Source organism: Protopterus annectens, chromosome 10.part0 (genome assembly GCF_019279795.1).
Source record: "Protopterus annectens isolate FY-2018-M chromosome 10.part0, PAN1.0, whole genome shotgun sequence".
Taxonomy (NCBI): Eukaryota; Metazoa; Chordata; order Ceratodontiformes; family Protopteridae; genus Protopterus; species Protopterus annectens.
In genome coordinates this window covers 1,676,450,959-1,676,468,916 of record NC_056744.1, presented here as the reverse complement: position 1 = coordinate 1,676,468,916, position 17,958 = coordinate 1,676,450,959, and the positions used below count along the sequence as shown (strand labels likewise).

The window sequence follows — 17,958 nt, the reverse complement described above, 5'->3', positions numbered from 1 at the left end:
TTGGGGATTCAATCATTGCACCTAGTTTGCAGTCGTCTGCAAACTTGGTCAGCCACAACCTTTTGATCTGAACTTCTGAGAAGTATATACCAAACAGTAGGGGGGGCCCAGCACTGACCTGTGTGGCACTCCATTGGCAACAGGTCTTCTAGTTGATGTGGAGTCACCCACTTTGATAGTGTGTGTCTGGTTTGTGAGCCAGTTGGCAACCCATCTTACAGTGATGGGGTTTACATTAGTTTGCTAAGTTTATTGGTAATGCTTGAATGTGGGATTGTGTCAAAAACCTTTGCCAAGTAGAGGTGTGCTGTGTGCACAGATTTGCCCTTGTCAATGACCTTTGTCAAACTTTCAAAGAAATCTACCAGATTTAAGAGGCAGGATCTGCTCTTCACAAAGCCATATTGGGTAGGATCCAGGGTTTGGAGGTCACCTATGTATTTATTTATATGACCTTACAGATGAGGCCAGTCAGACTTATGGGTCTGTAATTCCCTGGGTCTGTTGCTAGACCACCTTTGTGAAGGGGGATAATTGTAGCAGTTTTCCATTCCGCAGGAACAAAGCTTGTGGTTTATCTTTGATTGAAAAGGGTATTTAGTGGTAATGCTAGTTCATGTCTTAGCCTGTTTAGAAGACTCCCTGGGATGTCATCTGGCCCCATAGAGGCTGTGTTCTGTGTCTTTTACAGGGCTTTGAGTGCCTGCTCTTCAGATATGTAAGGTGGTGGGAGTTTGGGGGAGGGTTTGTTGTAAGTTGGAGGGGATAAGGGAGTGAAGTTTTTGGCAAACCTATCCGCTAGCAGGTTCACTATCTCTGTGGGGTCAGTGTGTGTGTGATACTGTTGGCCACCAGTTCTGCACATGCTTGGGTCCTACCCTTTAGGTTACGTACATAGCTGTAAAAGGCCTTATGGTTATCCTTGGCAGTACTTGCTAAGTTTCTCTGAAAGGAGCTCTTGGAGCATTTGACAAGTTGTCTTATTTGCCTTTTAAGTCTGAGTAGGGTGCTTTTTCATTGTTGGGTCCTTGTCTTTGTTTTCTTGGACAGCAACTTTTTGCATTTATTGTAGTGTGTGTTGATGCTTGAAGTCCACCATGGCAGCTTGATTTTACTTGAGGCTCTGGCTTTGATTCTATCGGTTACAGTCAAGTTTCTACACTTATGCAAGTGATTGTACAGGACTTTAGTTTAACCCTTCGGCATAGTTACCACTTTCAGCTTGAGGTGGGGCTTGGAATGCATTTAACCCTTCACCTAGGAGGGTATACTTTGTCTTGGTGAAGTTTTTTAGTCTGATTTCACCCTTTGTGAGTTCTTTCGCTAGTGTCAGTTCAAAGATGACTGATTTGTGGTCAGTTTTAACTAACGAGGGTCCAACAGTTGTAGCAGTGCACCTGTTTGACATATTGGCGAGGAGCAGATCTAAGAGGTTTGTTCCTCTTGTCAGGGTATGGACAATTGTTCCAGGGCATTTAAATTCACAAAGTGAAGGAACTTTTGAGCTAGCGAGTTTGGGCTAGAGTAGGTTTCCCAGTTGGTGGGATAATTGAAATCCTCCATAACCAGTGTGTTTGGTAAAATTTGGTTTGCCTTTAGTTTGATTAAGTAGGCTTTGTGGGTGATGTGACAGAGGAGGATCTATAACTGGCTAGGACTTGAATGGATGTCTTACCCACCATAACCTGGACTGAGAGTAACTCCATGGAGTTATCCAAACTAATTAAACGGGAGGTGAATTTATCTCTATATAAATTGAAACACCACCTGCTTTGGTTTTCACGTTCATTTTATGGTCTAAAGGTGTGGAAGGGATTATAGCCTTGCAAGGCCAGGGTAATCTCTGAGGCTTATCTGTGACTGCACAGACATCTACATCTTCTAGTGATAGAAGTGCTTCCAGGGAGTGCAGTTTTTGGTTTAAGCTCCTAGCATTTAGCAGCATGACCCTTATTTTGTTTGGATTGGTTAACTGCATGTTGGTAATGTTTTCGAGACCTTGCCAAAAAAGGAACTATGTGGGAGGCAAGAGCCTTTGCCAGCAGCCGAAAGCCTAGGTGCCAGGTGCAAACCGTCTCTGGCAAAGCAGTGAGGATGGACGACCATGACTTCCCAGGCAGACAGGAACTGGATCCCCTTGGAGTGACACCAAAGGCTAAGCCATTTATTAAAATCAATCAATTTTTGTTTGTACTGTGGCATCATTCTAGGTGAGGGTAGTATGCTGCTCGTGGCTAGGGACATACCTGCCTGGAATACATACTCAGAGAGCTCAACTATGTCTCTCTTCATATAGTCCAGTGAGGTACATCTCAGGTCATTCACACCAACCTGAACTATGACAGTCATAACGGTACTTGTTGCTGAGACACCTGAGTGCATACCTGATTTGGCGAATCCTTTCACCAGACAAGCAGCTGACTGTGACTTTCTCCTTGTCCAACATGGTGAGTGGGACATCCATGCGTATCACTATTCAGTCTCCAATGACAAGAAAACTTGTTTTTTGAGTGTTACACCTTACAGGCTTGGTGGGTGAGACACTGGTGTTGTTGTGCATCATGGGTGCTGTGGAGACTGTTAGCTGTAGCAGACTTGTGTTTTGAAGGTCTCTGGTGTTTCGATAAGGTTTTCAAGAGAACCTCCATGTATGTGGATTTACGTGTTTGATGTATACTATGTATACGTGTAGTGGTATGAGTAGTGGTAGTATGTGACTATGTAGTGGTGGATGAGTTGACAACCTTCTCTGTGTTACTGTTTTGAGTTAGAGAGAGCATATATTCTAGCTTCTCAGTGTAAATACATCTCTCATACTCTGTACTACATGGTTATAAATAGAGGGTTGTCTGTGTACATGAGGCAATTGCTACACTACCCAAGTCAACAAGGTTTGCAGGAGAAACAAGGGTAGTCCAACTGCCCATAATGCTAGGTTGAAGACTGTTGTCACTAGGGGGTGGCTTTTCAGAAACAATCACGGAGGAGCTCAGCGAATGGATATTTCTGCTTGGGTTTTAAGGGAAAAATTGTTAAATTTAACTGTCGGGCTTTGGTGTACAATTGCACAGTAGTACCCGGTGCTGTACAACATGAAAACAAGCAGAAACTTGCTCAGATGCAGGGCCTAAATACCAGAAGCTAAAACTTGAAAAAAAAAAAATACCTCTTAAAATTGAAAAGGACCAATGAAGATGCTTATTCCATGCCCTAGACCAGCCTCTCTTTACCAGCCAGGTGCCAAACACAATTCTTTCACAAAACTGCAGATAGGCCTCTTCCAATCCAAGATGGCCTGGGAAACGTGCTCAGAACAAACAAACTGCTATAAACAGATCTAGAAGCAAACGACCTGGATCTGGACTATGCTACAGCTACTTGCTACCCTAGTTTCAGCAGGAAACACTAGAAAATATTTAACACAGCAGAAAAATAGCAGTGAAATACTGAAAAATGTTTAAAACCACAAAAAATCAGCCAGGAGACTCTAAAGAATGATTTAAACAGTTAGCAGATGAGTTAATTAAGTACTGCTTGGTGGTCAAACCAGAGCAGGCGGAACAGATCGCTTTAAAACAGTGAAAAATTACCATTAAATACTTAAACAGTGGAAACAGCAATAAAATTTGATTTTATAAGCACAGTGTAGCAAACAATTGCAGTAATAACAGTACAGTTAAGTAGACAGTAAATAGATACAGTATAAAAGTAGGCAATAGGTAATAAAAAATGCAGTAAATAGTATAAATAAGCAAAAAAAAGAAAAAAAAAAGGCAACTTACATATTTTTGTAAGCTCAGAAGCCTCTAGTTATCTGGTATCTCAGCTTGGAGTTGTAGCTGGTAGCCTATAGCGCCATCATGCATATGAATTTGTCGGGGATAAGCATAAGGATTTATTACTGAATAAAGGTGTCTTTTTAGGCTAGAGCGATATGTTATGGTTAATGGAGTGAAGAATGGCTATGCCAATTTTTTTAACTCTTTTTCTATTTATACTATATATATATATATATATATATATATATATATATATATATATATACACACACACATACTCATTCATAACTTTACTTCTTCCTTGTAAAAAAAAATTTTGCAGTCCGTATTAATCAATACTATTGGTCTCCAGTTCTGTTTCTTTACATTTATTACCATTTTTACCATATAAATTTGACTCAATCACTACACAACTCTTTATGCATAAATCCTCTATCTAGCCATTCCTTTAATACCCTTATTTATTTATTTATTTAAATTTGTTGACCGGGAGTGTCCGACTGGACGTAGGTCCATTTTCAGCGGAGGCCCTGGGAGAAAAGCTCCACAGTTAAAATAAACAGACAGTATTTACATTGGATTACATAGTGATTAACAATTTACATAGCAATTACTTACAACATATTTACAGATGAAGAACATAGTACATCAGTAGACAACTAGAATCTTTATCTGTGAAGTGCATACCAGACATTAACAAATGTTACAAGAAGAAGAAGAAGTTTGTGCTGTATAATAAGTACTGGCTTATGAGCATCTGAGCTTGCTATAATCAAGGTAGTTAGTGGAGTGGAAAGAAAGGTAGTGGTTGGATGGGGTGGATGATATTAGAGTGGGAGTTGCAAAGGCATAGCCAGCATGTTTTTAGTTGCGCTTTGAGTAAAGTTTTGAAGTGGGTGCCTGATGGTATGGAGGTAATTGTGGGTGGGAGTGAATTCCATAATTTGGCTATGGCGCAAGAGAACAGTGCTTCACCAGCAGAGTTATTGGCTTTAGTGATCTGCAAGTGATTTTTGCTGCTGGATCTTAGTGGTCTGGTGGTGTGATAGGGTTGGAGTAGATTCTGGAGGGATGGCACATTTAGTGGATGGTTTACTAGTTTGTGGGCGAGTGAGAGTTGATATCACTGAAGGAGGTGAGGGAGTTCAAGCCAGCCCAGTTCAGCAAGTGAGAGACAGTGGTGACTACGGTAGGATGCCCCTGTGGCGAATTTGGCGATTTTAAAAAACCCTTAAAAAAAGACCCTTACAAAAACATTTTGATCTAATTTCATAGTCTTATACATCCTGCATTCTATTCCATCCAAACCTGCTGCTGATTCTAAGTTAACTACTTTTAAAACATTTCTAATTCCTTAATCACACTTTTCTTTGCCAGCTCCTTATCATTTTTATCAGAAAAAGTACCTAACTTTCCATTTCTTGTTGGCTTTTATTCTCTGTTCTTTAAAAGATGTCTTAATATATTCTTTTACAATTTCCATAGCTTTTTTGTGTATTATGCATTATACCTAATGTGTCTTTCATTTCTCTCATAATATTACTCTCTTTATTTTACTCAAATATGGTGCAATTTCCTCTTTTTTACTAAAGAAAATATATTTGCTTATATAATAGATGTTCTGTTTCTTTCTTGACTCATGTAACTCTTGTTCTTTAATACATCTAGACCGTCAATAGTATCATTACTCAACTTGTTATACTTTATTTTTTTTTCTCCATTTATTTCCCATATTAAATAATCCCTTGTATACTTTTGTTTAAAACTCAACCACCATTCAGACCAGTCCTTATAAAATTCTCTCATTTCCACATGAGCCTGCCATAACTTCAATATGTTGGCTTTCCCCTTTATCATCCCATGTTTACCTCATTAATTAATTTAAACCCTTCCCTATTCTTATATACTCAGAACTTCCTTTTAGGACAATCCAAATTGCCTGCTAGTCTGAAAAACCTGTCATCAAAGCACCTTCTTCTACTATTAATAAACCTGCTGAAATTAAAAAAGTAGTCTATTTGAGTTCTTTTTTTCCTGTACTATATCTCCATCCATTGTTCTTCCAAATTCTTAATTGTCCATATTTTATATCCCACACTAATTTATCATAAGCTTTCTTGTTCTGCTGTCTTAAATTACAATTAAAATCTCCTTCTACAATTATTTCCATATTTATAGCTACATATCGAATAATGTTTTTAAACATCTCTTCTCTCTTTTTTTCTCACGAGTAATTTGTAATTCTAATAAATTGATCCTTCTATCTTCCATCAAGAATGTCTGCTATACCCACTATGACAAGAGTAAGATCTAGAATTTTTATTACATAAACAGAACGAGTATCCCAAAACAAGTCCATCTCCCTAAATTCCAGAGCACATTTTCCCCACCATACTTCGGTTTGACTTCTTTCTTCTTGTGTAAAAATGTAATATGTTCTAATATAATATCACTTTCCTGCTTTTTACACCACTTCAAAATCTCTATTCTTCTTACTGACTTTTTTAAACTATTAACATTTAGTGCTAAGACTTTACAGGTAATATTGTATTACATTCATCCTCTTTAGTTTTTTCTTTCTTACGCCTTTCTGTAATTTTTCTTTTTCTCTCCTGCACTTTTTACTAACAGAATTTCTTTTTGTTTAACTAAATTCCATTTCAGATATTTACTATCACTTAACTCTGACCTCTTTTTCATCACCTTTATCTATATTAAATCCTTCATTCTTTTTGACTTCTTGCTCAATGTCTAATGTATTGTTTTTTATTGATGCATTTGTGTATTCACTATTTCTAATTCTTCTACTTGTTTGCGCTTTTGACATTGATCTTTTCTAAGTCTCTGTTTCTGATCCTATCTCACTTTTTCTTCACATCCCCTCTAAATGTCCCTTTTTATTAACATCTTTATTCACAGTTTCTTATATCATGTCCTATCTTTCCACATAAAGACAATTTTTTTAACAAAACTGTTAATCAAATGATCAGTTTTTCCATGTTGAAAACATGTTTTAGGCTGTCCCAATATTTCACGATGCCTTTGTCACCTTCAACATTTATAATGCTTGGAATATGTACAATGTTGTCATTTTCAATTTTCAAAATCACATTGCAGTTCCATGCCCCAGTCCACAAACCTCTATCATCTACTTTTGACAAACCCTATACATCTTTGCATGACTTTAATAAATGCCTTTTTAAAGTCTTATTTTCTACTTCAGTCCAAAATTGTATTTTAATAGTTTTGTCTCTCCATAAAACATTTTAAATACATATGAATTCCATGGCATACAGTTTTTATTTTGCTCATATTCTTCTAGAAACTTTTCCATTATTTGACCAGTCTCAAAAATAATCTCACAAAATGTCTGTTTACATGTATAAAAGCTATTAACTCACTTGCTTTAACTCCTAATGTTGGAATTATTTCAGCTCATACCTTATATCTGTCCAATTTAGTATCTTCCTTCTTTTCAATTTGTACTATAAAAAAAGTCTTTCTTTTTACCTTTTACTTTTTCTTAATTTTTTTCATTTCCAACCTTCACCATCTCTGCATAAAATCTTCCTTTCACTGCCATCTCTTCTACTTGCTGAATATCCTCCAACTGAATTTTATCCATTAACTCACCCTAAGACACATCTTTACTGGTCTCCAGTTTATTCAACTCCACCATGTCTATGAGTAACGCATCCCATAACCCTCCCAACTGGAAGGTTGTTGCAACACATTCTGGTGTTGATACCCTTCCTAAAAGAGGTTTTGCTGAAAAATATCCTTGAAATTAATCAAAATCACATCAGCCTTTTCTTTCAAATCTGCATACTGCCTTCAAGGCTTGACAGCCTTTTCTAACTCGGTAGCAGCACAATCTCACTCTATACAAGGCTCACCTGCTTTTTCTATGGCACTAAACACCGCCACCACAACAATCTTCTGATTTTTGCATCATGAACCTTGCTGTCAACTTCATTTTCATTCACTTTGCCACTCGTGACTGTCTACTTTTTCTGTTTTATTCCTGCTTCTCTGAACTACCTTTGCACTTGGAATGGAAGCAGGAATTGCCACCAGAGTCTCAGTATGATAAACGAGTAGGGGAAGTTCCCCAATTTCCTGAACAAATTTCTACTGTTAGTATAAATACCACTTTGGGGCGGCCATGGTGGTGCAGCGGTTAGCGTTGCCGACTCACAGCAAGAGGTTCTCTGGTTTGATTCTCAACTGGGGTGCCTTTTGTGCGGAGTCTGCATGTCCTCCCTGTGTTCGTGTGGGTTTCCTCTGCATGCTCTGGTTTCCTCCCACATCCCAAAGACATGCTGTAGGTGGATTGGATACCCCAAAAATTGGCCCTAGGTGCGAGTGTGTGCATGCGTGTGCCTTCTGTGGAAGGTTGGGCGCCGAGCTGGCACCTCAGCACGGTAAAACTCTACTGCCAATCATGAGCGGACAGGTGATCCGCTGTGGCGACCCCTAACTAGGAAAAAGCTGAAAGAAGAAGAAGTATAAATACGACTTTGGGTTTCCACTGAAAAGAGGCCACTAGCCAAATGAGGCTAATACAGTCAACAAAGAATAAACAAAACAAAAAAAAGGGACATGCAGATGCAGCTATTGTTAATAAGACCACAATTAGGGTTGATCTTCAATACGTTAAACTGAAATAATTAGAATGCACAGAATTTTAAAATAAGATGGAATGTTTGCATACTTTACTATTCCAATGTACTGCATTTTTACTCTTTTTACTGTTTACATTCACATTAACTATGCCTTATCTTTTATATAAGATGTTTTTAAAGCTTCCAGCATCTTTTCTAAAAAGAAGAAAATGAGTTTAAATTAATTTTCCATGCTTTTGATGTATACAGACAACTTAATATTTTGTATATAATGACCATCACTTTTTCTCATCAGTTGTGTTTATTTTATGAAAAAACAAACACAAACCAGTAAATAAGAATGCATTTTTAAATGGTTAGAAACTGATTTTTATGACAATGAAATCTTAGAATGGAGTGGTCAGTAATCTCTATGTGCTGAAGTGGTAATGATTACATGCATTTTTCTTTAGAAATGTTTCATCTTTTGTCAAAACACACGCACGGTGTGGCAGGGGCTTAATTAACTGTTAGTCAACGTACAGTAGGTTTCCTCCATTTTCTACTGCATGTTTTCATGTCTTATTGGCCAGCCGTCCTTTTTGGGATACTTGTGATACTCTGGCTGCTATCTGACCCATAAATGAGGACTTCAGTTGCAGTTATCTATAAAAAGAGGCTAATGCTTTAGCATTTGTAACACATGCACTATGCAAACTTCCTTTAGTATCCAGTAGCCTGTCTCTCAAGCATTGCATTATATCCATCCATTTCTTCTGTATGCATTATCAGACATTAGGTGGCAGTCCTAACAGTAGCGGAGAACACACAAAATTAGTTTGTGAAGTCACTTACTCAAGTTAACATCTCTGTAGAAGCAACAAAAGTTAGTTTTAATCAGCACGTTTTTCTCTTCTGGACTTTCACATTTATTTTACATCATGTATTATTCTGAGAAATGAAATACATTTTGTAAACATATATTTTATTTTTTGAATCAATGCATAATCAGAACCAAGAAAAACAACAACCAACTTGTTAGTTTGTTATTCCAAAGTAAGACAACAGAGCAAGTTAAACGGATAAAAGATAACAGCATAATGAAAAGTTGGAGTGCTAAACTGTTAAATAAGAATGTACAGACTTTATTTAAGTGAAATCAGATGAAACATATTGAAGTCATATACAGAAAACACTGTACATATTGTTCCACAAATCTGCATATTTCCATGGCATTCAGAAATCTCTAGAATATTTCCATGAATGGAAAGTCTTCACAGTAACATTAAAGCCTGATAATTCCAATGCTTTTCACCTACTTGTATGCTGCAGTGTTTGCACCATCCAAATACATAAACTGTGCCACATTATTGTGTCTTCCAGTATACAGATCTGCAAGTGATGAGCAATTGTTTTCAGTTATGAATAACAAAACATGCATTTGTCCGTTTCTCCCACTTTTTTTATAGACAATGTAAACCAGTATGTACATAGCCTGCAATCTTGGGAAGACATTCTTAGCCTTTCATCTTTCATGCATCAAATCATGATCAACTTGGGGTTTTATCATGAGTTGTCTATACTTGTCACTATAACTTTGGTCTTTTTTTTTCTTTCCTTTTTTTTCTAGTTATTTATACTACCATTCTTTCTGTTGCTACCTACTTCTCATCTACCTCTGGTTTGATTTCCATTCCTACCCCTTTCAGGTATCATGTGCTCTTACATGTCTTCCTTCAAGCTGCAGAAATTTTACTATGCTTGGATCCGATGACAACAAATATGTATGTAGTCCTATGACTGCAGACCTACAAATACAGTCAATTTTGAGGAGGCCCACAATTCTTTCAGAACAAAAGATATAGAATCTTGCCATGCACTGATTTTTATATACCGTTAGGTAAGCATGAAGCATTTTTCTTCCATTTTGTCAGGCGATTCAATAGGAAAATAAAATCCAATGTATAAGTTAGAACAAGAAGAACACAGTGAATTGTAGCGCGGTCCTTATTCCTAGATGTCAAGACAGTTTTCATCATTACTTTCTGTAAGTGTTCTGAATTATCCCATAGCAAACTATCATCAATTTATGTTTTTTTGCAGACCCTTCATCTACTTCCAAATATTTATACAAGCCCTTCATTTAAATTTTTTATCAGTATTATGTTGGTGCTGCAGCATTCCTGCTTTAAATATTGCTTTTGCACAGTTGAGAACATTTTAACCATTTGTAGTTGTGCTCTCAGATATTTAATGAACTACACAACTTTAAATCATTCAAAAAGAGCAGATGAGATGTCCTGAATAAATTCTGTTTCTGGAAGTTAAGCTGTAACCATTGCCTAGTCTACTAATTAAATAGTCGTGCGTGTTAAAGGCAAAAAAAAAAAACATAGGGAACATTTGAATTTTTATACCTTTGATAATAATTTGCCGTTTACCATGACTCAGCTGTAAAGTGGTTTACAAATGTTTCATGTCACAGTAATGTAATTTATCAATTTAGGGTATATCGTATTAGCAAGCATTCCATAATCAACAAGTGTGGGATGCTGTTAGATGCTTTTTCTAATGTATTCATGTCATGCTGTTACAGCTTTAAGTATAGATGATCTTATGCTCCAGAGTGCACTCACTTAATACCTTTTTGTTCTAGTGCCATGTCATTTTTTTTCTAAATAGCTATGAACTCTATGAACATCAGTTCTACTATATAATTTGTATACTGTAAGAAGGCAAGTTATTCTATAGCCCTTTATTATACCTTAGAGATTCACTCTTAAGCAATAGTATGATTTTACCTATTAGCTACCATATGTACAACATGGGATTATAAATAATTTTTGCGCCTACTACCACTGGAACTGTCTGGGTATCCTTCTCCCACATTGCCCTTGTTTCTGCCAGCAAATTCTAGTGTTTTATAACTTTGTGTCTCTCTTTTACATAAGACAGTGTAATCACCGAGAGCAGCAATTTCAATGATCAATGCTACTTTTTTCTTCTTTTTATGAACTATTCTATCTGATTTTTCTTGCATATATATTTTTTGAAGTTTTGGTAATGGGTGACCCATTTGATATAAACTTCATCATTCTCTAGAATGCTTTGTGGCTCATGTTTCCAGTGCTTCTCAGCTACTTCAGTATTGTAATGTTTGCACAATCCCCAATAAAACAGTCTTGACACATTACTATGCCTTTCAGTATACAGGCCCTCTGCCATTAATGTATCACACTCAGCAACTAGATGTGTGACTGTTTCCATTTCTGTTTTACAGAAATTGCATTTGTCCATTTCTCCCACATGTTCAATACACTTTGTAATCCAACATGTATGCAGTTCACTATCCTTGACCACCAATATCAACCTTCAGTCTTTTGGTTTAAATTTACCTTACCTTAACCGCTCCTGCATCAGATTCTGATTGTCAAAAGATTGTTCCATGAATTTTCTGCACCTGCAACTATATTTATGCATTTTCCACATTTTTCGTCTTCTAATCAGATCCTCCTCCTTCTATTCTTTCCTTTGGTTTTTGGCATATTCAGTTGTTGATTGGTTTTTGTACACCTTCTGGTTTGATTTTCATTCCTGTTTGACACAGTTATACTTCTGCTAAACTAAGCAGGGAAGTCATCTTAGATTTGTTCTCCTTGTGTTTTAAAACTTTCACTATGTTTGGATCGGGTGAGGTCAGCAGATATGTATACAGTTCTACAATTGCAGATCTGTACGTGCAATCAAGTTCAAGGAGGCCAATACCTCCCTTCAGAATGAGGAATATATACTTTTGGTATATGCTTATCCTTATACATCATTTGACAGCCATGAAGCATTTTTCTTTTTTTCCTGTTCAACTAATTCAATACCTTTTGGGGTCACTCAATCACCCCAAAACTGTAAGATAGCCCAGGAAGTGAAAATTGGTTTATAGTTTGGACTTTTTTCCTAGATGTAAGGGTTGTTTTCAGTTTTAATTTTGGTCTTCTAAAATATTTCTTACTGAGTTTTGTTCACATTTGTTCATGTTTTGTTGCCAATATTTCATCAATTCCCAAATATTTATGCACTCCTGCCCACTGTTTTTATCATATTCCTGTTCCAGACTGATATTTTCTTGGTGCTACAGCTTTCCTGCACTGAATGTTGCTTTTTCACATTTATCAAGACAAAAGGACATCCTTATGTCATCTCAGAAAATTTTGCCCACTGCAGTTGTGCTTTGAGGCCCTCATCTAATGAACTGTACAGTTTTAAATTTACAAAAATAAGACGAGTAGTCTTTATACTTTGTTGTTTTCTGGCAGCCAAACTGTATCCATGACCTAATCTGTTAAGGAGACAGCTTAATGGGTTAAGGGCAAGAGAAAACAGCAGCAGTGACAGAGTCTCACCCTGGAAGGTGTCCACTTTAAATTCTTATCCCTGCGATAATAATTTGCCAATTACCGTGGATTAGTTGCAAAGTGGTTTGCTACTGTTTCACGATGACTAATATAATTGAGCAATGTAGGCTGTATCGTCTACATCTGCAAGCACTCCTTTATCCATGAATGTGAGATGCTGTCAAATGCTTTTTTGTAATCTATCCATGCCACACTTAGATTCTTCCCCTTTTTAGAATTCTCCATTATGACTTTAACAACAAATGATCCTTTGTTCCATATGACTTTCTTCTGTTATCCTTTTGTTCTACAGCCATAATTTGTCTTTTAAATGTCTATAAACTCTGTTGGCATCAATTCCAGTATATGGTTTATACACTGTCAAAAGACAAGCTTGCAGATTAACTATTAAGGAGGAGTATTGTTCTTCCTGGTGTTAACCAGGTTGGTGTCTGTTCAGGATGCACATGCAAGTATTTCATTCTCACGGAAAAATCTTCATGTAAAGATGTTAATGCTTTTAGCCAGAAATTTAGGCATTGCATCTGGGCCTATTAACAGCATGGTGATGTTGAAGACCACTGGAAGTTTTGAAGCATTTGCTGCACACAGGAAATGTATATGGTTTCACTCTTTTTTTTAATTTCTCCTAGTCTTTTGGCTTTCTAATCTCATGACTTGAATGGACCCCATTCTTAACTCAAAGTATGATTAAAGTTCATGAAATTACTATTGTTTCAATCTTTGATGTGAGCCAGAAGTGCTCTTCACAGCACCAGCAATGTGCCTAGTAATGATTACTCCTGAAATTTGTACACAGTTATATGTACCAGTAACATATCTAAGTACGACTGTAAATTCTTTTTTATAAGACCTGTTGCTCCTACTACTAAAGGAATTGAGTATCCTTCTTTCGAATTGCCCTCATTTCTGCCTGCAAATCCTTGTATTTTATGACTTTGTCTCTCTCAGCACATAAGACGCTGTTGTCACTGGATGTAGCAACTTCAATGATCAATGATGATTTTGTCTTCTTTTCATGGACTACTACTATCTAGTTTTCTCGCATCTATTTTTTGAACTGCTGGTAATGGGTGATCTTATGTGATATAAACTTCATTTTCTGTAATGTGTTGTGGTTGTTTCCAGTGTTTTTCAGCTACTTCAGTATTATAATGTTTGCACAACCCTCAATGCAACAGTCTTGCCACATTATTGTGTGTTTCAGTGTACAGCCCTCCTGCTATTAGTATATCACAACCAACTGTTTCCAATTCTACTTTACAAAACCTAAATTTGTCTGTTTCTCCCACATGTTCAATGAACTTTGTAAACCAACACACATAGTCTACTGTCTTGTGCTGCCAATATTAACCTTTCTTCTTTTGGTTTAAATTCACCTATTTCTAACCATTCCTGTGTTTAATCCTGATCAACTTAAGGTTGTCCCATGAGTTTTTCATACTTGCAACTATATTCATGCATTTTCCATATTTTGTGCCTTCTTATCTGATCCTGCATCTTATATTCTTTATTTTGTTTTTTGGCACATTCAGTTGCTGCCTGATTTTTATCTACTTCTGGTTTGATTTCTAGTCCCGCTTGACACAGATATGCTTCTGCTAAACTAATCAGCGAAGTCATCTCACACTTACTCTCCTCATGTTTCAAAACTTTCAATGCAGTCTCAACATTGCAAAATCTATACATGTAATCAATACCTCCTTCAGAATGAGGAATATATAGACCTGGTATACACTAATTTTTATAAATAATTTAATAAGCATAAAGCATACTTCTTGTTTTCCTGTCTAACCTATCCAACACCTTTTGGGACTAGTCAATCACTCCAAAACTGTTATGTATGAAAAGCCTGATGCTTTCTAAGACTGCTGGAATGTTTGAAACACTTGTTACATTCAGCACATTTATATGGTTTGACCTCTCTGTGAGAAATAAGATGAATTTGAAGATTTCTGGGAGATGTGAAGGACTTACTGCATTCAAGACACTTATACGGTCTCTCTCCTGAGTGAGCATTCTGGTGGTATTTTAGTTGCATCTTTCCTGTAAAACACTTATCACAATCAGCACATTTATATGGTTTAATCCCTGCATGAGAGTACTGATGGTGTATTAGAGAGTCTCTTTGTGCAAAACACTTTCCACATTCAGCACATTTATATGGTTTATTCCCTGTGTGGGAGTGCTGATGGCGTATTACAGAGCTCCTTTGTGAAAAACACTTACCACATTCAGCACATTTATACGGTTTAACCCCTGTATGGGAGTACTGATGGCGTATCAGACATCCCTTTTGTGCAAAACACTTATCACATTCAGCACATTTATATGGTTTAATCCCTGTGTGGGAGTACTGATGGCGTATGAGGTTACACTTTTCTTGAAAACACTTATCACATTCAGCACATTTATATGGTTTAATCCCAGTGTGGGAAATTTGATGGCGTATCAGGACTATCTTTTGTGTAAAAGACTTATCACATTCAGTACATTTATATGGTTTAATCCCTTTGTGGGAGTTCTGATGACGTATCAGGTCTCTCTTTTCTATAAAACACTTATCACATTCAGTACATTTATATGGTTTAATTCCTGTGTGGGAAAACTGATGGCGTATTAGGCATCCATTCTGTGTAAAACATTTATCACATTTAGCACATTTATATGGTTTAATCCCTGCATGATAAGCAAGATGCAATCGAAGGTTGTTAGAATGTGTGTAGGACTTGCTGCACTGAGGACATTTATACGTTTTACTCTTTACATGACAACTCTGACTTGTGTCACATTCAGAGCTCTTGCTGCAAGTGTTTTCTGAGTGAAGCTGTGGTACAGGAGTGAGATGAAGCTTGTCATATCCCTTCTTGGGCTGAGTACACTGCTGCAGCTTATCTGTCAGAAGATGTAATTCGGCTGTTCCTTTGTCACATTCAGGGTTCTTGTTGCTATGTCCTGGGTGAAGCAGTGGTATGGAAGTGAGATGAAGCTTGTCACAGACTTTTCTAGGCTGAGCACAGTCCTGCAGGATCTCTATTGGGTGGTGTAACTCGGGTCTCTCAAATGATGACTGTGTCCTACAGCTTACACTGTACTCTGTGCTTCTAATACCTAAAAACAAATTCATTATTTTTACTTTATTACAAGAAACAAACTTCTCAGATATTTTCATCAGAAAAAGCAAGCATGTACTGTTTTTTTCATTATACATTTGTTTCTACTGTTACTAACACCATTGAGTAAAATAAATTTGAGTGGTTCTGACCAGTCATTTATTGGAAAGTGGTCTCTATGTGTTAGTGTTTAGTTTACTACTACTAATTATACATTCTCCTCAATTAGTTTAACATGCAAGCTTAGCTATTGTCTCATAATGTTGTAATAATGCAAGGTGACCCTCATTTCACCTTCCTTCACCCCTCACCCTTCTTGGTATCTACTCCACTTACTTGCATATGGTGATGTTGGTGCAGTTCTGTATTTCTGCTAAATGGTTCCCCTTGACTGTTTTCTGGGGTGAAGTTAAAGTTAATAATGTGCACTTAAGTTTGTCTGTCTGATCTACTGACACCTTATAAAACAGAATTATTCCTTTTCAGATAACTGCTTTCTATAAAATGACAACTAGGCTACATAGTTACTTACCTTCAAATATGAAAATATATTATTGTTCCAGCCCTGTACCACAGAAAGTTTTTTTTTTTTTTTTTTATTAACAAGTTTCTTTATTCAGCACAGTTTAACCTGGAAATGAGTTCACACACAATAAAAATTTCATGTACATTTTACATTGTCATCCTCATAACTTCAAAATGTCTTTACATTGTGTGTGTTCATGTTTTCCAACAGCCACCAACCCCCATCAAAATTACATATCTCCTTGGCCAGTATTTTATTTGTGTTGTTCCCAAATACGCCATTTACTTGTATGCCCTTCACTTTCTCTTGCCTTTAAACATCCTACCTTCACTCTATATACTTACACTGCTCAGTACCGCCTCTAAAGTTGGTCTAATCATTGATTTCCATTATTTTGGCTGAAAACAGCATTAAACCTCATACACCCCAACTGTGTACTAGCACCTCTAACCCTAAACCCAAACTCAAAAACATATTCTCCTTATTTACAAAATGTTTTCTTCTAATACCTGTACAAAAGTATTCTCCAGATATTCCTAAAACACATGCTCCCAGTTTTCTTTCTCTCTTCCCTCCTGACCAAATATTCTAAAAGAATAAAATATTTAGCATCTTTTCTCTAAAATGTCATGCAGCTTTGGAAATGAATCTAATCATTGTTCTAAAAGTATTTCTCATTAGCTGATGCTGCATGTTGCCCTTCAGAATTCACACCACAACTGTTTGTCTAATAGTGATTCCATCTTTCTAAATTTCTTCATAGGTAGGTACTAGGCTATCAGCCCAAGGGCCTAGGTAAGCCTAGCCAACAAGGTTCCTTGGCTTACGCCACCCACAAAAGTTATTTTCCTGTGCCCCTGTCGAGCACAGCCACAGAAGTGATGCCTGGGGTGTATTTCCTATTTCCCATCCACTTATCAAGATTTTTCTTGAAAAGTGCTAATGAGGAACTTTGCTTGACATAGATGGGTAGCTTGTTCCAGAGTATGGGAAGTCTCTGGAACAGGAATCTATCCCACCAGCATCTTCTGTTTATTGTGGTGACAATGTTTAGGTCCCTAGAGTGTGTAGCTCGGAGGGATTGGGATTTCTTTACGTGGAGCATGCCCAACAGCTCTGGGTTTGACATAGCTTTATATGTTAAGCAGAAATCACCTCGGAGTAGATGATATGCTACAGAGTAAAGCTGGAGTTTTTTTGAGATGGTCAGTGTAGGGCATCTGTTTGAGGCCAGTAATCCTCTTTGTGAGGTATTTCTGTGGCCTTTCCAGCTACTGCAGATGTCTTGTGAGGTACATTCCAAAAGGGGCATTGTACTCTATAATGGGTCTGATGAGTGTTGAGTAGAGGGGAACAATGACCTCTTTTTTCCTAGATGAGAACCCTTTTTTGATGTGGTGTGCCACACAGAAGGATTTCCTGACTACTGTGGCGATGTGATTATCAAAGGAGAGACTACTGTCCACCTGGGTCCTCGGGTCTCATCACACATTCAGCGTTAAGTAAATTGCCACCTATGTGGTAGTT

The 17,958-nt window shown here is 37.1% G+C and overlaps 1 protein-coding gene across 1 annotated transcript in view; it reads right to left on the bottom strand.

Moving 5' to 3' along the window:
• Positions 1-14,565: 14,565 nt before the first annotated feature.
• The window catches only part of LOC122813886 (zinc finger protein 2-like), a 235,369-nt gene continuing 231,976 nt past the window's right edge, over positions 14,566-17,958 (bottom strand). The window contains exon 6 of the mRNA XM_044086426.1: positions 14,566-15,903. Within this exon, the coding sequence (XP_043942361.1) occupies positions 14,630-15,903 (1,274 nt within the window). The 3' untranslated portion in view covers positions 14,566-14,629. The remainder of the gene's footprint in view (positions 15,904-17,958) is intronic.